The 14,546-nt window shown below is 46.7% G+C and overlaps 1 protein-coding gene across 2 annotated transcripts in view; it reads right to left on the bottom strand.

The window, feature by feature from the left end:
* The window catches only part of DMRT1 (doublesex and mab-3 related transcription factor 1), a 130,168-nt gene extending 117,587 nt beyond the window's left edge, over window positions 1-12,581 (bottom strand). For both annotated transcript variants that reach the window (XM_008996345.5, XM_002742915.6), the window contains exons 1-2: window positions 12,053-12,581; window positions 6,564-6,747 (exon numbers count right to left, since the gene is read on the bottom strand). In XM_008996345.5, coding sequence (XP_008994593.4) covers window positions 6,564-6,747; window positions 12,053-12,418 — 550 coding nt within the window. In that variant the 5' untranslated portion in view covers window positions 12,419-12,581. The remainder of the gene's footprint in view (window positions 1-6,563; window positions 6,748-12,052) is intronic.
* Window positions 12,582-14,546: the final 1,965 nt, after the last annotated feature.

Below are 14,546 nucleotides of genomic sequence, written 5' to 3'. Positions count from 1 at the left end.
TTTTTATCTGAAAACCTTGTTGTTTTCCTATTCTAGCTGCAGCTGAAAGCTGTCTAAAATCAAATGGACCTAATCTCATTTAAGTGGCCAGATCTTTCAAAAATAAATTCCCAATCCAATTTGTATAAAACATTTTTATTGCTTATTAGAATAAAGTGCTTCCTTCTTTATGATATTAGAAAACACCAAAGATAAAAATTGAGGCCAGGTGTAGTAGCTAACACCTGTAATCCCAGGACTTTGGGAGGCTGTAGCAAGCGGATAACTTGAGGCTAGGAGTTCGAGACCAGCCTGGCAAACATGGCAAAACCCCATCTCTACTAAAAATACAAAAATTAGCCGGGCATGGTGGCATGTGACTGTAGTCCCAGCTATTCAGGAGGCTGAGGCACGAGAATCACTTGAACCTGGGAGGTGGAGGTTGCAGTGAGCCGAGATCATGCCACTGCGCTCCACCTTGGGCAAGAGTGAGATGTGCCCCCCAAAAAAAAAAAATTAGCTGGGCATGTAGCATGTCTGCAGTTCCAGCTACTTGGGAGGCTGAGGAAGGAGGATTGCTTGAGTCCAGGAGTTTGAGGCTACAGTGAACTATGATTGTGCCACTGCATTCCAGCCTGGGCAACAGAACGTACCTGTCTCCTGAAAAATAATTTTTTTTTTTTTTTTTAAAAAGGGCTGGCCGGGAGCGGTGACTCACACCTGTAATCCCAGCACTTTGGGAGGAAGAGGCAGTTGGATTGCCTGAGGTCAGGAGTTTGAGACTAGCCTGACCAACACAGTGAAACCCCGTCTCTACTAAAAATGTAAGAAATTTGCCAGGCGTGGTAGCAGGCGCCTGTAATCCCAGCTACTCGGGAAGCTGAGGCAGGAGAATCACCTGAACCTGGGAGGCGGAGGTTGTGATGAGCAGAGATTGCTCCATTGCACTCCAGCCTGGGCAATAAGAGCGAGACTCCATCTCTAAATAAATAAATAAATAAATAAAAGGGCTTATTGTGTAGGCTCATGCCTGTAATCCCAGCACTTTGGGAGCTGAAGTAGGAGGGCTGCTTGAAGCCAGGAATTCAAGACCAGCCTGGACAACAAAGTGGGACCCTGTCTCCATAAAAATAAAATTTTTAAAACTTAGTCATGCATGACAGTGTCCACCTGTAATCCTAACTGCTCAGGAGGCTGAGGCAGGAGAACTGCTTAAGCCTAGGAATTGGGGATGTAATGAGCCATGATGGGGCCACTACACTCCAGCCTGGGAGACAGAATGAGATCCTTTCTCTAAATAAATAATAATGGCCAGGCACACTGGTTTACGCCTGTAATCCCAGCACTTTGGAAGGTCAAGGCAGGCGGACCACCTGAGTCAGGAGTTTGAGACCAGCCTGGCCAACATGGTGAAATCTCGTCTCTACCAAAAATACAAAAATTAGCAGGCATGGAGAATTTCAAATACAAAATTTAGCCAGGCATGGTGGCACATGCATGCCTGTAATCCCAGATACTCAGGAAGCTGAGATAGGAGAATCGTTTGAACCTGGGAGGCAGAGGTTGCAGTGAACTGAGATTGCAGCACCGCACTCCAGCCTGAGCAATAAGAGCAAGACTCCATCTCAAAAATAAATAAATAAATAGAAATTTAAAATAAAATAAATGTTTTCAAAAAACCCTAAAATGTTCAAGATGTTATCTTAATTTAAATAACCCCACAGAGAATTTTTAGGACAGTGGCAATGCTCTGAATGATACTATAATGGTGGGCACATGCTATTATACATTTGTCCAAACCCATAAAAAGCACATCAACAAGAGCAAACCCCTATGCAAACTACAGACTCTGGATGACAATTATGCAATCAATGTAAGCTCATCCATGCTAGCAAATGCACCATTCTAATGGGGGATGCTGATAATGTGGGAGAGGCTCTGCATGTATGAGGGCAGAGAGTATTAAAAAAAAAATCTTCATACCTTCCTCTCAGTTTTGCTCTGAACCTAAAACTACTCTAAAAAATTGTTTTTAATTTAAACAACTCAGCATCTTCCATTGTTAATTCGCCAGCCATATCTCTCGTAAAACCTGCATGGGACACTATTCCATTTTCTTTTATTTATTTATTTTTTTTTGAGAGGGATTCTTGCTCTGTCGCCCAGGCTGGAGTGAGGTGGCATAATCTTGGCTCACTGCAACCTTCACCTCCTGGGTGCAAGCAATTCTCCTGCCTCAGCCTCCCGACCAGCTGGGACTACAGGTACATGCCACCACACTCAGCTAAGTTTTTGTATTTTTAGTAGAGATGGGGTTTCACCATATTGGCCAGGCTGGTCTGGAACTCCTGACCTCATGATCCACCCGCCTTGGCCTCCCAAAGTGCTGGGATTACAGGTGTGAGCCACCCCTCCCAGTCCACTATTCCCTTTTTTTTTTTTTTGAGACAGAGTTTCGCTCTTGTTGCCCAGGGTGGACTGCAATGGCACAATCTCGGCTCACTGCAACCTCCGCCTCCCAGGTTCAAGCAATTCTCCTGCCTCAACCTCCTGAGTAGCTGGGTTTACAGGCATGTGCCACCACGCCTGGCTAATTTTGTATTTTTAGTAGAGACGGGGTTTCTCCATGTTAGTCAGGTTGGTCTCGAACTCCTGACCTCAGGTGATCTATTCACCTCGGCCTCCCAAAGTGCTGGGATTACAGGCATGAGCCACAGCACCCAGCATCCATTTTCAAAAGAACACATTTCATATTTTATGAACTTTTCAGCACTTAAACAAACAACAAAATGTGTTCCCCTTGTGGCATGTGCTCTCTTGCTGTATGCTCTACAAATGGAGTAACTACTAAAGAAAAGTGAAGGAAGGGCCCCGTCAATATTAGACATAGACCTGAATGACCCTTCTAACAGGGGAAAGGTGCCTGAAACTGGGCCACGATCCACAGAAGAGGCTGGAGCTGCCCAGGGGGGCCCGAGGTGGTTTGATCTGGAGGAGGGTGAATGTGAGCAGAGATGGAATTCCCGCATGCTCCAGAAGGGAGGGCCTCAATAGAGATAACATTCAGGTCCTTACAAAGGACACACATGGAGAACCGAATTATCTACAATGCAACCCTTCATCTGACAGTTTCTGCACAGAAGAGGAGAGGCAGAGAACTAAGCAGACCTTAATGTAAATACTGCATCAAACAGCATTCTACAGGAGCACGGGAGGTTGAAGAAAAAGTAGAATATTAAATGAAACAAAACAAAGAGGAGCCTAAATTTACAAAAAGAAAGAAGGCCTGAGATTTAAGTCAGCTAATAGCTTTTGGAAAAAAAAGTACATTTTATGCTAAATTTCAAAAAATGAAACCACAGAAAAATGTGAATTTGCCATTCATTCTTTGTTAGTTATAGCAAAAAATATTGGGTTTTTTTCTGAATACTCCAAAAATGGCTGGGAATAAACTATTTGCTTATAAATAGTATACATGGGGCCAGGCACGGTAGATCAAACCTGTAGTCCCAGTACTTTGGGAGGCTGAGGCAGGCGTATCACTTGAGGTCAGGAGTTCGAGGTCAGCCTGGCGAATATGGTGAAACCCCATCTCTACTAAAAATACAAAAATTAGCTGGGTGGTGGCGTGTGCCTGTAGTCCCAGCTACTCAGGAGGCGGAGACACCAGAACCTCTTGAACCCAGGAGGCAGAGATTGCAGTGAGTTGGGATCATGCCACAGCACTCCAGCCTGGGCAACGGAGCAAGACTGTCTTAAAAAAAAAATGTGTACCTGCTAACAACTGAGCCTCTGGTACAAGCAACAGCAGTAAACAGAATTTCTTCAAAAGGCTATTTCTTTCCACAATAATACCCATAATCATATAAAAAATAAAAATAAAAAACAGGCCAGGCACAATGGCTCACGCCTGTAATCCCAGCACTTTGGGAGGCCAGGGCGGGCCAATCACTTGAGGTCAGAGTGAGACCAGCCTGGCCAACACAGTGAAATCCTGTCTCTACTAAAAACACAAAAATTAGCTGGGCATGGTGGCACATGCCTATAATCCCAGCTACTCAGGAATTGAGATGAGAGAATCATCTGAGCCAGGGAGGTAAAGGTTGCAGTGAGTCAGGATTACACCACTGCACTCCAGCCTGGGCAACAGAGCAAGATGCTGTCTCAGAAATTAATAAATAAATAAAAATCTACTAAATTTCACTAAAAAGAAGTTTAGCAACTTGACCTAATGTGTGCTAGATTGGTAGGTTTTACTATTCCATGACAACTCCTACAGCTTTCACCTCTCACTGCGTAATTTCAAATCCTGACCTTCCACATCTGTTTGTTGTTTTTTTGTGTTTTTTTTGAGACAGAGTCTTACTCTGTTGCTGCCCTCGGCCGCAGTGCAATGGTGTGATCTCGGCTCACCACAACCTCCACTTCCCAGGTTCAAATGATTTCCTTCTAATGATTCTCCTGCCTCAGCCTTCCAAATAGCTGTGATTACAGGCAGGTGCCACCATGCTGAGTAATTTTTGTATTTTCAGTAAGGAACGGGTTTCACCATGTTGGCCAGGCTAGTCTCAAATTCCTGACCTCAGGTGATCTGCCCGCCTGACCTTGTGATCCACCTGCCTCAGCCTCCCAAAGTGCTAGAATTACAGGCTTGAGCCACCTCGTCCCACCCACATGAAGTCATTTTAAGTAAATGCAACCTCTGAAAAAATGAATACAAGCTATGTGTTTGTTAGTAGGAAACTATATAAGAAGTTAAGCTCCCTTTGCTGCATACACACTTCAAAACTCTCTACAGTCAGTGTGTCTGTTTTTCTCTCTCTCCCCCACTCTCCCACACTTCATCTTTCTGTCTCTATATTTATGTGGTTTAATTCTGGCATTTCAGTTTCCCTCTTGCTCACATCCTAACACAGTCCAGAAGTTATCAATCCCCACTCCAGAGGTCTGGTATAAAGTCCCATGAATGACAGCAACCTGTGGCTCCTGCTCCACAGAGATGAGCTAATTAGCAGAGAGCCCATGGTCCTTGGAAGGTAAGGCTCCAGGAGCCCTACCTGTACCTGAGCAAATAAGCACAATGCACTATCGCACTATAGGCTTCCACATTCCCCTTCCCTGTGAGTAGAATGACTCCAAGGTCTGTCAACTCCAGAGATGAGGAAGGGACTTCTTGATCCTGAACCCTCTGTCTCGCCCCCTACTGCTTCCTTTTGTAGCTTTCCCTATCATCACTCCGAGACACCCTGTGAAAGTTGTTCTGAACTCTGCATAGCCTAAAGTCCTTCTCTAAAGCTCCACTATCTTAGGGTTTATAATCAAACCTTGAGGTCAAGCTACATCCAGCATTGACACTTATCCATCACGGGCCTTTCCCTGTATTTCTTCCTGTGAAGACCCATGGCTGCTGCCTTCTGTGCCAAGATAGAATGGCGAGGACTTTTTCCCCTAACATCCTTGCTGACTGTCCACCAGCCCTAAATCCCTCTGAGGATTAGACCACAGCCTCTAAACAACCGTTAAGTGGCCATTTTCCAAGGTAACATGGCAACTGGCTCCAGTCAAGTAGAATGGGAAATCCTCGAGTTTTGGAACAAAGTAGGCCTGGAATAAATCCCAACTCAACCAGCTCTTTTCTGTGGCAGACTCCTTACCATTTACTAAGCTTGGTTTTCCTATCTGTAAATGAGGATAATAATTCCTAACTCCTGAGACGATTGTGAAAATCAAATGAGTTACTCCCCTAAGGAAAACCCAGCACTGGGACTCCCCTTCTTTACTCACGTGACACATCCCCAGTTCTCATCTCAGCCCCACAGCCAAAACCACCAGATCAGCCGTCACCCTGTATCATTTAGTCACTAAACCTCGGATACATCTTAAAATCTCAAAGCATAAAGATCGTATTTCTAATATACTCCTTCCTTTCTATGAAAAGCAGTTTTGGACAGGCACAGCAACTCATACCTGTAATCCCAGCATGCTGGGAGGCTGAGGTGGGTGGATCACTTGAGGTCAGGAGTTCAAGGCAAGCCTAGCTAAAATGGTGAAATCTCATATCTACTAAAAAATATAAAAATTAGCTGGGTGTGGTGGTGGGCGCCTGTCCCACAGGACAATTGCTTGAAACCAGGAGATGGAGGTTGCAGTGAGCCAAGATAGCACTGCTGCACTCCAGCCTGAGTGACAGAGTGAGACTCCAACTCAAAAAAAAAATCTTTGGAAACTATTATAAGGACATACTATGAGCAGCCAATCCAAGCAAAGAAAAAAGAATATGTTGATCTCTGTTAATTAAATAGTCTATAACTTCAGTAAAATACACAGAGACAGACACAGACACACCTTCCTGCTTTCTTTGGTGCCTGCTTACCTTCCTTTTTCAATAATGGCCAAGATACATAAGATCTTTAAGACCCTCAGGAACGCTCTCCCTCACTTTCGCCAAGGTAAGAAAAAGGCCCGGAGAGCTTAAGTGACCTCTCCAAAGTGGCACAGCTAGTTAATGATCTACAGTTGTGTGACTTTAGTACACAGTGGTTAAGCCTCCATGTGAACCCCAGCCCCCCACCCCCCCAGGTTACCTGAAGCTGCAGTGGTGGGGACACTGGCTGGTGGTGGCTGAGAGGGCCCACTGCTCTCAGTCATGAGGCACGGATTGCTGCCATTGTTCTCTCTCTTCACAAGTAGATCAGTTGCATTGGGCAGTGGGATGGGGTGGCTGATGCCCAATTCCTCCTCCTGGGCCTGCTGCCTTCTCAGGGCCACCTGGAAGCACAGGACAACGAGTTATCCTCTAGCACTCCACAATCAGCTTTGCCAAAAGCACAGAAACCCCACCCATCCCAGACACCATGATTCACTAGCTCTGGAGGTGAGGTCTGAAAATCTCCCATTTCTTCTTAAAGCCACCCAGATAACTATGATGTGCACAGCTGAGAAACAATTTTGAGCCAGAGTATTTGGCCCACAGTAGGTGCTTAAAAAATGCTTGTTGTCAGACATGATGGCATATGCCTGGAATCCCAGCTACTCAGAAAACTGAGGCAGGAGAATCACTTAGGCCCAGGAGTTTGAGACTGTAGTGAGTTATGATCATGCCACTGCACTCCAGCCTGGGAGACAGAGCAGGACCCTGTCTCTTAACAAACCTGTTATGCAAATGATTTATTCTACACAAATGATTGTGTAGAATAAGATTGGCTAGAGAGGATCAGGAAAAAACTGTAGTCAGCCAAGCAGAGGACTACAAGCTGAAGAGTAGAGTAGGTCAGAAGCACTGACAGATTACGAAGAAAAATGGGATCATTCACTTCAATCCACAAATGTATAAAAGGCCACTGTACTAACCACAGGGACCAATAAGAGTAGATTGGATTCTACATTACTCACTGTTTAAAAAGTGAAAAAAGGCCAGGAGTGGTGGTTCACCTGTAATCCCAGCACTTTGGGAGGCGGAGGAGGGCCAATCACCTGAGGTCAGGAGTTCGAGACTGGCCTGGCCAACATGGTGAAACCCTGTCTCTATACAAAAAAAAAAAAAATATATATATATATATATATAAATTAGCGGCCGTGGTGGCACACCTGTAGTCCCAGCTACTCAAGAGGCTGAGGCAGGAGAATCACTTGAACCTAGAGGCAGAGGCTGCAATGAGCCAAGATCACACTCACACCACTGCACTCCAGCCTGGGCAACAAAGCAAGACTTGCCTAAAAACAATACAAAACAAAAAAACAGCGAAATGGCTGGGCACAGTGGCTCACACCTGTAATCCCAGCACTTTGGAAGGCTGAGGCGGTTGACCACGAGGTCAGGAGTTCAAGACCAGGATGGCCAACGTGGCAAAGCCCCATCTCCAAAAATACAAAAATTAGCCGGGCCTGGTGGCAGATGCCTGTAATCTCAGCTATTCATGAGTTCGAGTTCAAGGCAGGAGAATCGCTTGATCCCTGGAGGTGAAGGTTGCAGTGAGCCGAGATCAAGCCATCGCACTCCATCCTGGGCAACAAGAGCAAGACTCCGTCCCAAAAAAGAAAAAAGTGAAACAGGAGGCAAGCAAACATGCAACTACAACACAAGACAAATTGTGATAAACACCACAAGAGTGGTACACAGAAGACAGTCAGAGAGAGAAATGTCTTTAACATGTAAAAATCAGCCAGAGAAGTATTTAGACAGAGCCTTGAAGAATAGGATGAGGAGGACTTGGATAGGCAAGGATGAAGGGGCAGAACATTCTGGAACAATCTGGAACAGGGTGGGCAGGAAAGGCAGCGGCTGCTTAGGAAAGCCTGCAGAGCCCTGTTTCCTGGGGGGGGGGAGGGACCATGTGGGAGAAGCAGTGGGGAAAAAGGATGGAATCTAGTGTTGAAGTCCCTGAAGGAGGAAGAGGCTGAAGGCAGGGAAAAAGGGAGAAGACAGGTCTGTAATATTCTAGGCAGGCAAGGAGAGAGCCAGAAAGGGGGACTGGAAAGGACCTTACCTACCCAAGAAGCTCTTCGTGATCCCTCTTCAATTTATCTTATTTGAAAGAAGATAAATTGTTAAAGATTGAAAAAAGGGGCTGGTGCGGTGGCTTAGGCATATAATCCCAGCACTTTAGGAGGCCAAGGTGGGCAGATCACAGGTCAGGAGTTCCAGATCAGCCTGGCCAATATAGTGAAACCCCGTCTTAACTAAAAATACAAAAAAAAAAAAAGATTGAAAAAAGGCCAGGTTCAGTGGCTCATGCGTGTAACCCCAGCACTCTGGGAAGCCAAGGCAGGTGGATCAACTGAGGTCAGGAGTTCGAGACAGCCTGACCAATATAGTGAAAACTCACCTCTACTAAAAATACAAAAATTAGCCAGCCAGAGTGGCATGCACCTGTAATTCCAGCTACTCGGGAGGCTGAGGCAGGAGAATTGCTTGAACCCAAGAGGTTGAGGTTGCAATGAGCCAAAATCGCGCCACTGCATTCCAGACTAGGCACAGAGCAAGACTCTATCTCAAAAAAATTTTGAAAAAAAAAAAAGGTTTAAAGAAAACAAATTGCATTTTTGGTTAGTACATCTAACAAAGACTTTTTCTTGAAACTAAGGTAATGGTGCTCATGAAACAACAGTGAAGCACCTGCACCTCAGAGCTGCCCAAACACAAGCCAAAGGTGAAATCAAACATTTGATTAAAAAACAGAACTACACGCCGGGCGCAGTGGTTCACGCCTGTAGTCCCAGCACTTTGGGAGGCTGAGGCAGGCAGATCACAAGGTCAGGAGTTTGAAACCAGGCTGGCCAATGTGGTGAAACCCTACTAAAAATACAAAAATTAGCCCGGTGCGGTGGCATGCGCCTGTAATCCCAGCTACTAGTGAGGCTGAGGCAGGAGAATCGCTTGAACCCAGGAGGCAAAGGTTGTTGTGGACTGAAATCACACCACTGTACCCCAGCCTGGGCAACAGAGGAATACTCCATCTCAAAAACAAAACAAGAACAAACAAAACCCACAACTATTATATTTGCAGTAGGAAAACCACAGTCCAAACCCATAGCTAATTAATTGGGAAGTAACTTTTCCTCATAATCAAGAAAAGTCTTCAATTTAGAAAAACTGACAAATAATCAATTACTTAAGATTAAATAATTAAGCTCAAATCTTGGATTTTCTATTACTAACCAAGAGGCTTAGAAAGAGAACATCAATGAATCTGACCAGAAACAAGTTTTAAACCCCTGCAAACCTCTGAAGTATGTCAGGGTATACTCACACCCTTAACTTACACAAACCCCATATATACCCAAAATGCACAGGTTATCTACTCCATACACTAAGGACCTCTCTCAACGTTTAAAGGGGATAACAATCAATTAAAAATCCAACTATGCAATTATTTTAGAATCATACATAAGATCAATTGCAAGCTATATAAAAACGACTAAAAAGTAGTTGTTTTACGGATTTTTAAGGATTCATCTGAAAAGCTACACACCTTCTGCTGTGGAAAATACTTACGTTTCCCATTCTAAGTGACCTTGAATTGCTTTTGTTTTTAACGGTGAAAGCAGCCTCCTGTACTAGTAAAATTTATTCAAAATTAACTCTTCTACAAGAATATTTTTACTACATTTTGAGAAATCCCCCAACGATGTTCTCCACACTAAATATTTAAGCCAACGACTAAATGTTATTTTTCTACCCAGAGTATAATTTAAAAGTCCATTAAATTGTTTTCAGTATTCTCATTGTGATACATTTTCTGCTAGCACCAAGTACTACACCAAAAGTTTAATGGACTTTTCATCTACTATAGATGAAGCTTAAAAAAATATATGAAGAAACTAAGCCGATGTCTATTTTCAAGACTGCTCTCACCATCTGTGAAGCCAAAATGCTTTTAGTATAAAACACATTTTTAAAAATCTGTTGTCTTATATAGAAAGCATATAACCTTCGGGCATTTGTTTTCAATGGAGGATATTTACAGGTTCCTAATCAAAAGTAGCACATCGTTAGCAAGCATTTCTTTGTTATCTTTTCATTTTAAATAACCTGTCTTAAAAAGATGAAACAACTTTTAACTGGAAACAATGTGGATTACTGCCTTATAAAAATCCTTTTAGAATACTAACGACATCTACGTTCCGTTAAAATGCTTAAAGTACTGGCCGACTTATGAAGCTTTAAAAAAAAAAAAAAACACGACGGACAAAATCTTAAACCCTAGCACACTTTTTTCCACCTGCGAATATTTTTTAAAATTCTTAGGTATGCTTTAAAACATATTCAAATAAATTTGCACTTGAATAACTTCCGTCGAGAATGCAAATTTTAAAATGATAATAAAATTTCCAGAGTTCTCAAAATGGCTGAGGCGCTTAGCCCCCATCCACTCGGGGCGAAGACAAAAAGTGCGCCTGGCTCACGGGAAAACCACCCAACTCTGCGTCCATTGCAGCGACTTTTCCAGAAAGACAGACAAGGCTTCCCGACAGGTTACCCGGGTAAGCAGCAGCCCGGCCGGCCGGGTCTCCCTTTCCCGCTAACCGAGTGGCCAGCGCTGGCGCACTCCAAGATCCTTTCTAATTTAAGCACAACTCAGCAAGGGGGCAGAGTCAGGGATTCTGGGGATGCTCTAGGAAATCGAACCCCGAAACCTTCAGCTCTCAAGGCACGGCCGGGACCCCGGAGCGGAGAGAATCCCGCCAATTCTGGGAGAGCTAAGAGATCCCAGGGATCCCTTGGAAGCGAACCCCTTCCCCACCCTCACCTTGGAGGGCGGGGGCAAAGATCCTTAAGACTCTTCTAGCGCAGCGAACCCTGCCAACTCTGCTAGAGCGCGGGCTCTGGGATCGCGGGGAAGCCCATAGGGGCGAACCCTAAAATTCTCTGCCCTGAGAGCAGGATCGGGGATCCCAGGGACCTGCGAGCAGAGGAAACCCCTGCATCTCTCTTCAGCCGCGCGAGTTAGAGATACCATGGACTCCCGTAGAGGCGAACCCCGCAACTCAGCCGAAAGGCAGGGTCAGAGATCATGGAGAACCCGGAGCCCAGCGAACCCCGCAACTCCGCCCGGTAGGCGAGATCAGGAGCGCGTCTCAGGCCCTCCCCGACCAGCGCTGTGGCGTGGCCGGGAGCCCAGGACACCAAGCGCCGCGGCCGTCAGTGAGTACCGTCGCGTCTCTCCACAACCCAGGCACCGCGCGGCGACGGCCATGCCCGGGGGACTTCATCAAAAAAAAACAAAAAAAAACTCCGGCTCCCCCGAGCTCGGTGGCTCACGCCTGTAATCCCAGCACTTTGGGGGGCCGAGGTGGGTGGATCACCTGAGATCAGGAATTCGAGACAATCAACATGGTGAAACCGCTCTCTACTAAAAATACAAAAATTAGCCCGGTGTGGTGGCGAGCCCCTGTAGTCCCTGGTACTCGGGAGGCTAAGGCAGAAGAATTGCTTGAACCCGGGAGGCGGAGGTTGCAGTGAGCGGAGATCGCGCTACTGCACTCCAGCCTGGGAGTCCAAGCGAGACTCCGTCTCAAAAAACAAAAACAAAAAACTAAGGCTGAACCCCGGCTCCCAGACACCCGCATTCACCTGCGCTGCCATCACGCGCTGCCTCTCGGCGATCAGGTTGCACTTCTTGCACTGGCAGTCTCGCCACACACAGAAGCGCTTGTGGCCCTTGAGCGGCGACGCGTAGCCGTGGTTCCTGCAGCGTGCGCACTTGGGCAGCCGCGGGGACTTCTTGCTCGAGGCGCTCAGGCCCGACGCCCCGGAGCCGGAGCCAGAGCTAGAGCCGGAGCCAGAGCCGCTGCCCCCGGCGCCGGAGCCGCTGCCCGACCCCACTAGCGCCCCAGCTGCTTTGCCAAAGCCCCCGGCTTTGCCCTGTGGCGGTGCCCCGGGGGCGTGGGGGGTTTCCGATGGTGCAGAGGGCTTGCTGAATGCTCCGTCGTTGGGCATGGTGCCCCTAGAAGAAGCGCGAGCACTCTGGCCGCTTCTCTCGCCTGGAGACCGCCGTGAGGGATGAACCCGACCGACGGCTAGGCTCACGAGGAATAGGCGCAGGAGACTTGTACACTGCAGCCCGAAGTGCAGCTGGAGTGGCGAGGTCGGGACACGCCACGCCCGAGGTGATGGGGGGTTGTGCCTTTTCTTTCGGCGCGCGCGCGCGACTCAGAACTTTTGGATACTTTTCAGAATATTCCCGGAACTGCCAATGAGAGCGCGTGGCCACGCCCCCCGCCCCCCGACTCCAGCCACCTCTCTCCAGCCCCTTGCAAGCTTGTACCGGCTGCAAGCATCCAGGGCGTGGCTGCAGGGTCCTTGCAAGCGCGCGGAGAGATACACAGCTGCCTAGGAATCGCGTGGTATCCCTCCCCCAGCCCTCGGTGACGCCAAGACCCATTTGCCAACGCACGTGGCACCGAGGAAACTGGGGTCCCGAGGTCTACAGCAGAGTCGTGTTTGCATGCTTGGAGGAGGTGCAAACGGCCCTGCGGGGTCTTCTAGCTCCCTTTCCCCCAGAGACGCACCAAATTCTATAGAGCCAACCTTGGCAGCAGCCAAGTCAGAAAAAAAAATTTTTTTCTCTCGCTTAAGAGAATTAAATAGGAGATAGAAGGTCTGAGAAATTTATACAGCAAAAAAGATCCTCAGTGTGTGGGGCACAAGCACGCCAAAAATTCCAAAGGTTGGAACTTTGTGTTCTCCGTTTATCCCTTCCTACACCTGTGTTCATTTGCTCACAAGACTTCTACCTCCTTCGCTCCAGATAACTTTACGATCTACTGTTCAGCCCGTGTTCCCGTTCACTTCGGGTGCATATAGCTTCCTGCCTGTGAGGGCCACTTAAACTTAGACTCTGCGGGAACAGGAAACTCAAACTTAAACAGTAATAATATTTTTTAATGAGGTTTTGGGGGGTGGTTATACAGATGTAGAAATTTATCAAAACTCATTTTACACTTCATATCTGTGCATTCTACTATATGACCTTATACCTCTTTAAAAAAAAAAAAGAAAGAAAGAAAGAAAACTCGGATCTATCATCTTACAGCCTGTGCCAGGGTCCTCATCGTGAACTCCCGCCCCAGCCATGCCTGTCTCCTCTCTGCACCTGCACAACAAATCTATCCCTAAGACCTGCTGAGCAGTTCTTCCTACACACCCACGTGCCCCCTAAGGTCAGCCCTTCATCTCAAGTCTGAATCTCTGCAGTAGCTTCCAGCTGGTTATCTCCACGTCTTAGTCCTCCACTATATTCTACGCATACAGCAGGGGGGCCCCAGCAGGGCCTTGCTATTGTTTTCCACGTTAACAAGTTAAAGACCCCAGGGTGGGCCTTAATGCACTTTGAATGCTCCTTCTTTTCCACCAGCACTAGCACTCACCTTCAAGGATTCTGGGAACTCCAGACCTGGGGGATTAGTTCTCCAAAGAGGCGTGGTTCCCCTGTTCAACTTCTCATCAAAATGATTGTACTGTGGCCACCTCTTTCAGCAGTTTGGTGTTTTCAGCACTGAGTTCTGAAATCCTTTAATCTGCCTTTGGAGCTCTAATTCTGAGGCCCCTCTTACAGGTCATTTCCTGCAGTTTGGAATTTCTCCATTAGGGTTCTCTGTCTGAAAATTACTTCCGAAAGAAGCTTGAGCTTTACACGGCACCTCACACTCTACCTGTGAAACCAGTGAAGCTCTGCTCCTGACAGGGGCTAGGATGCAACCATCCATCCCATTCTGGAACCTTATAAATGATAACCACTATTTTGTTCAGAATATCTCATTCCTCTTAAATCTTTCATTAAAACATGAATGTCAAGTCCGGACGAGGTGGCTCACGCCTGTAATCCCAGCACTTTGGGAGGCCAAGGCTGGTGGATCATGAGGTAAGGAGTTCAAGACTAGCCTGGCCAGCATAGTGAAACCTCATCTCTACTCAAAATACAAAAATTAGCTGGGCGTGTTGGGAGGTGCCTGTAATCCCAGCTACCCAGGAGACTGAGGCAGGAGAATCACTTGAACTCAGAAGGCAGAGGTTGCAGTGAGCCAAGACCATGCCATTGCACTCTAGCCTGGGCACAGAGTGAGAC

Source organism: Callithrix jacchus, chromosome 1, assembly GCF_049354715.1.
Source record: "Callithrix jacchus isolate 240 chromosome 1, calJac240_pri, whole genome shotgun sequence".
Classification (NCBI taxonomy): Eukaryota; Metazoa; Chordata; class Mammalia; order Primates; family Cebidae; genus Callithrix; species Callithrix jacchus.
This window is presented reverse-complemented; position numbering and strand designations above follow the sequence as displayed.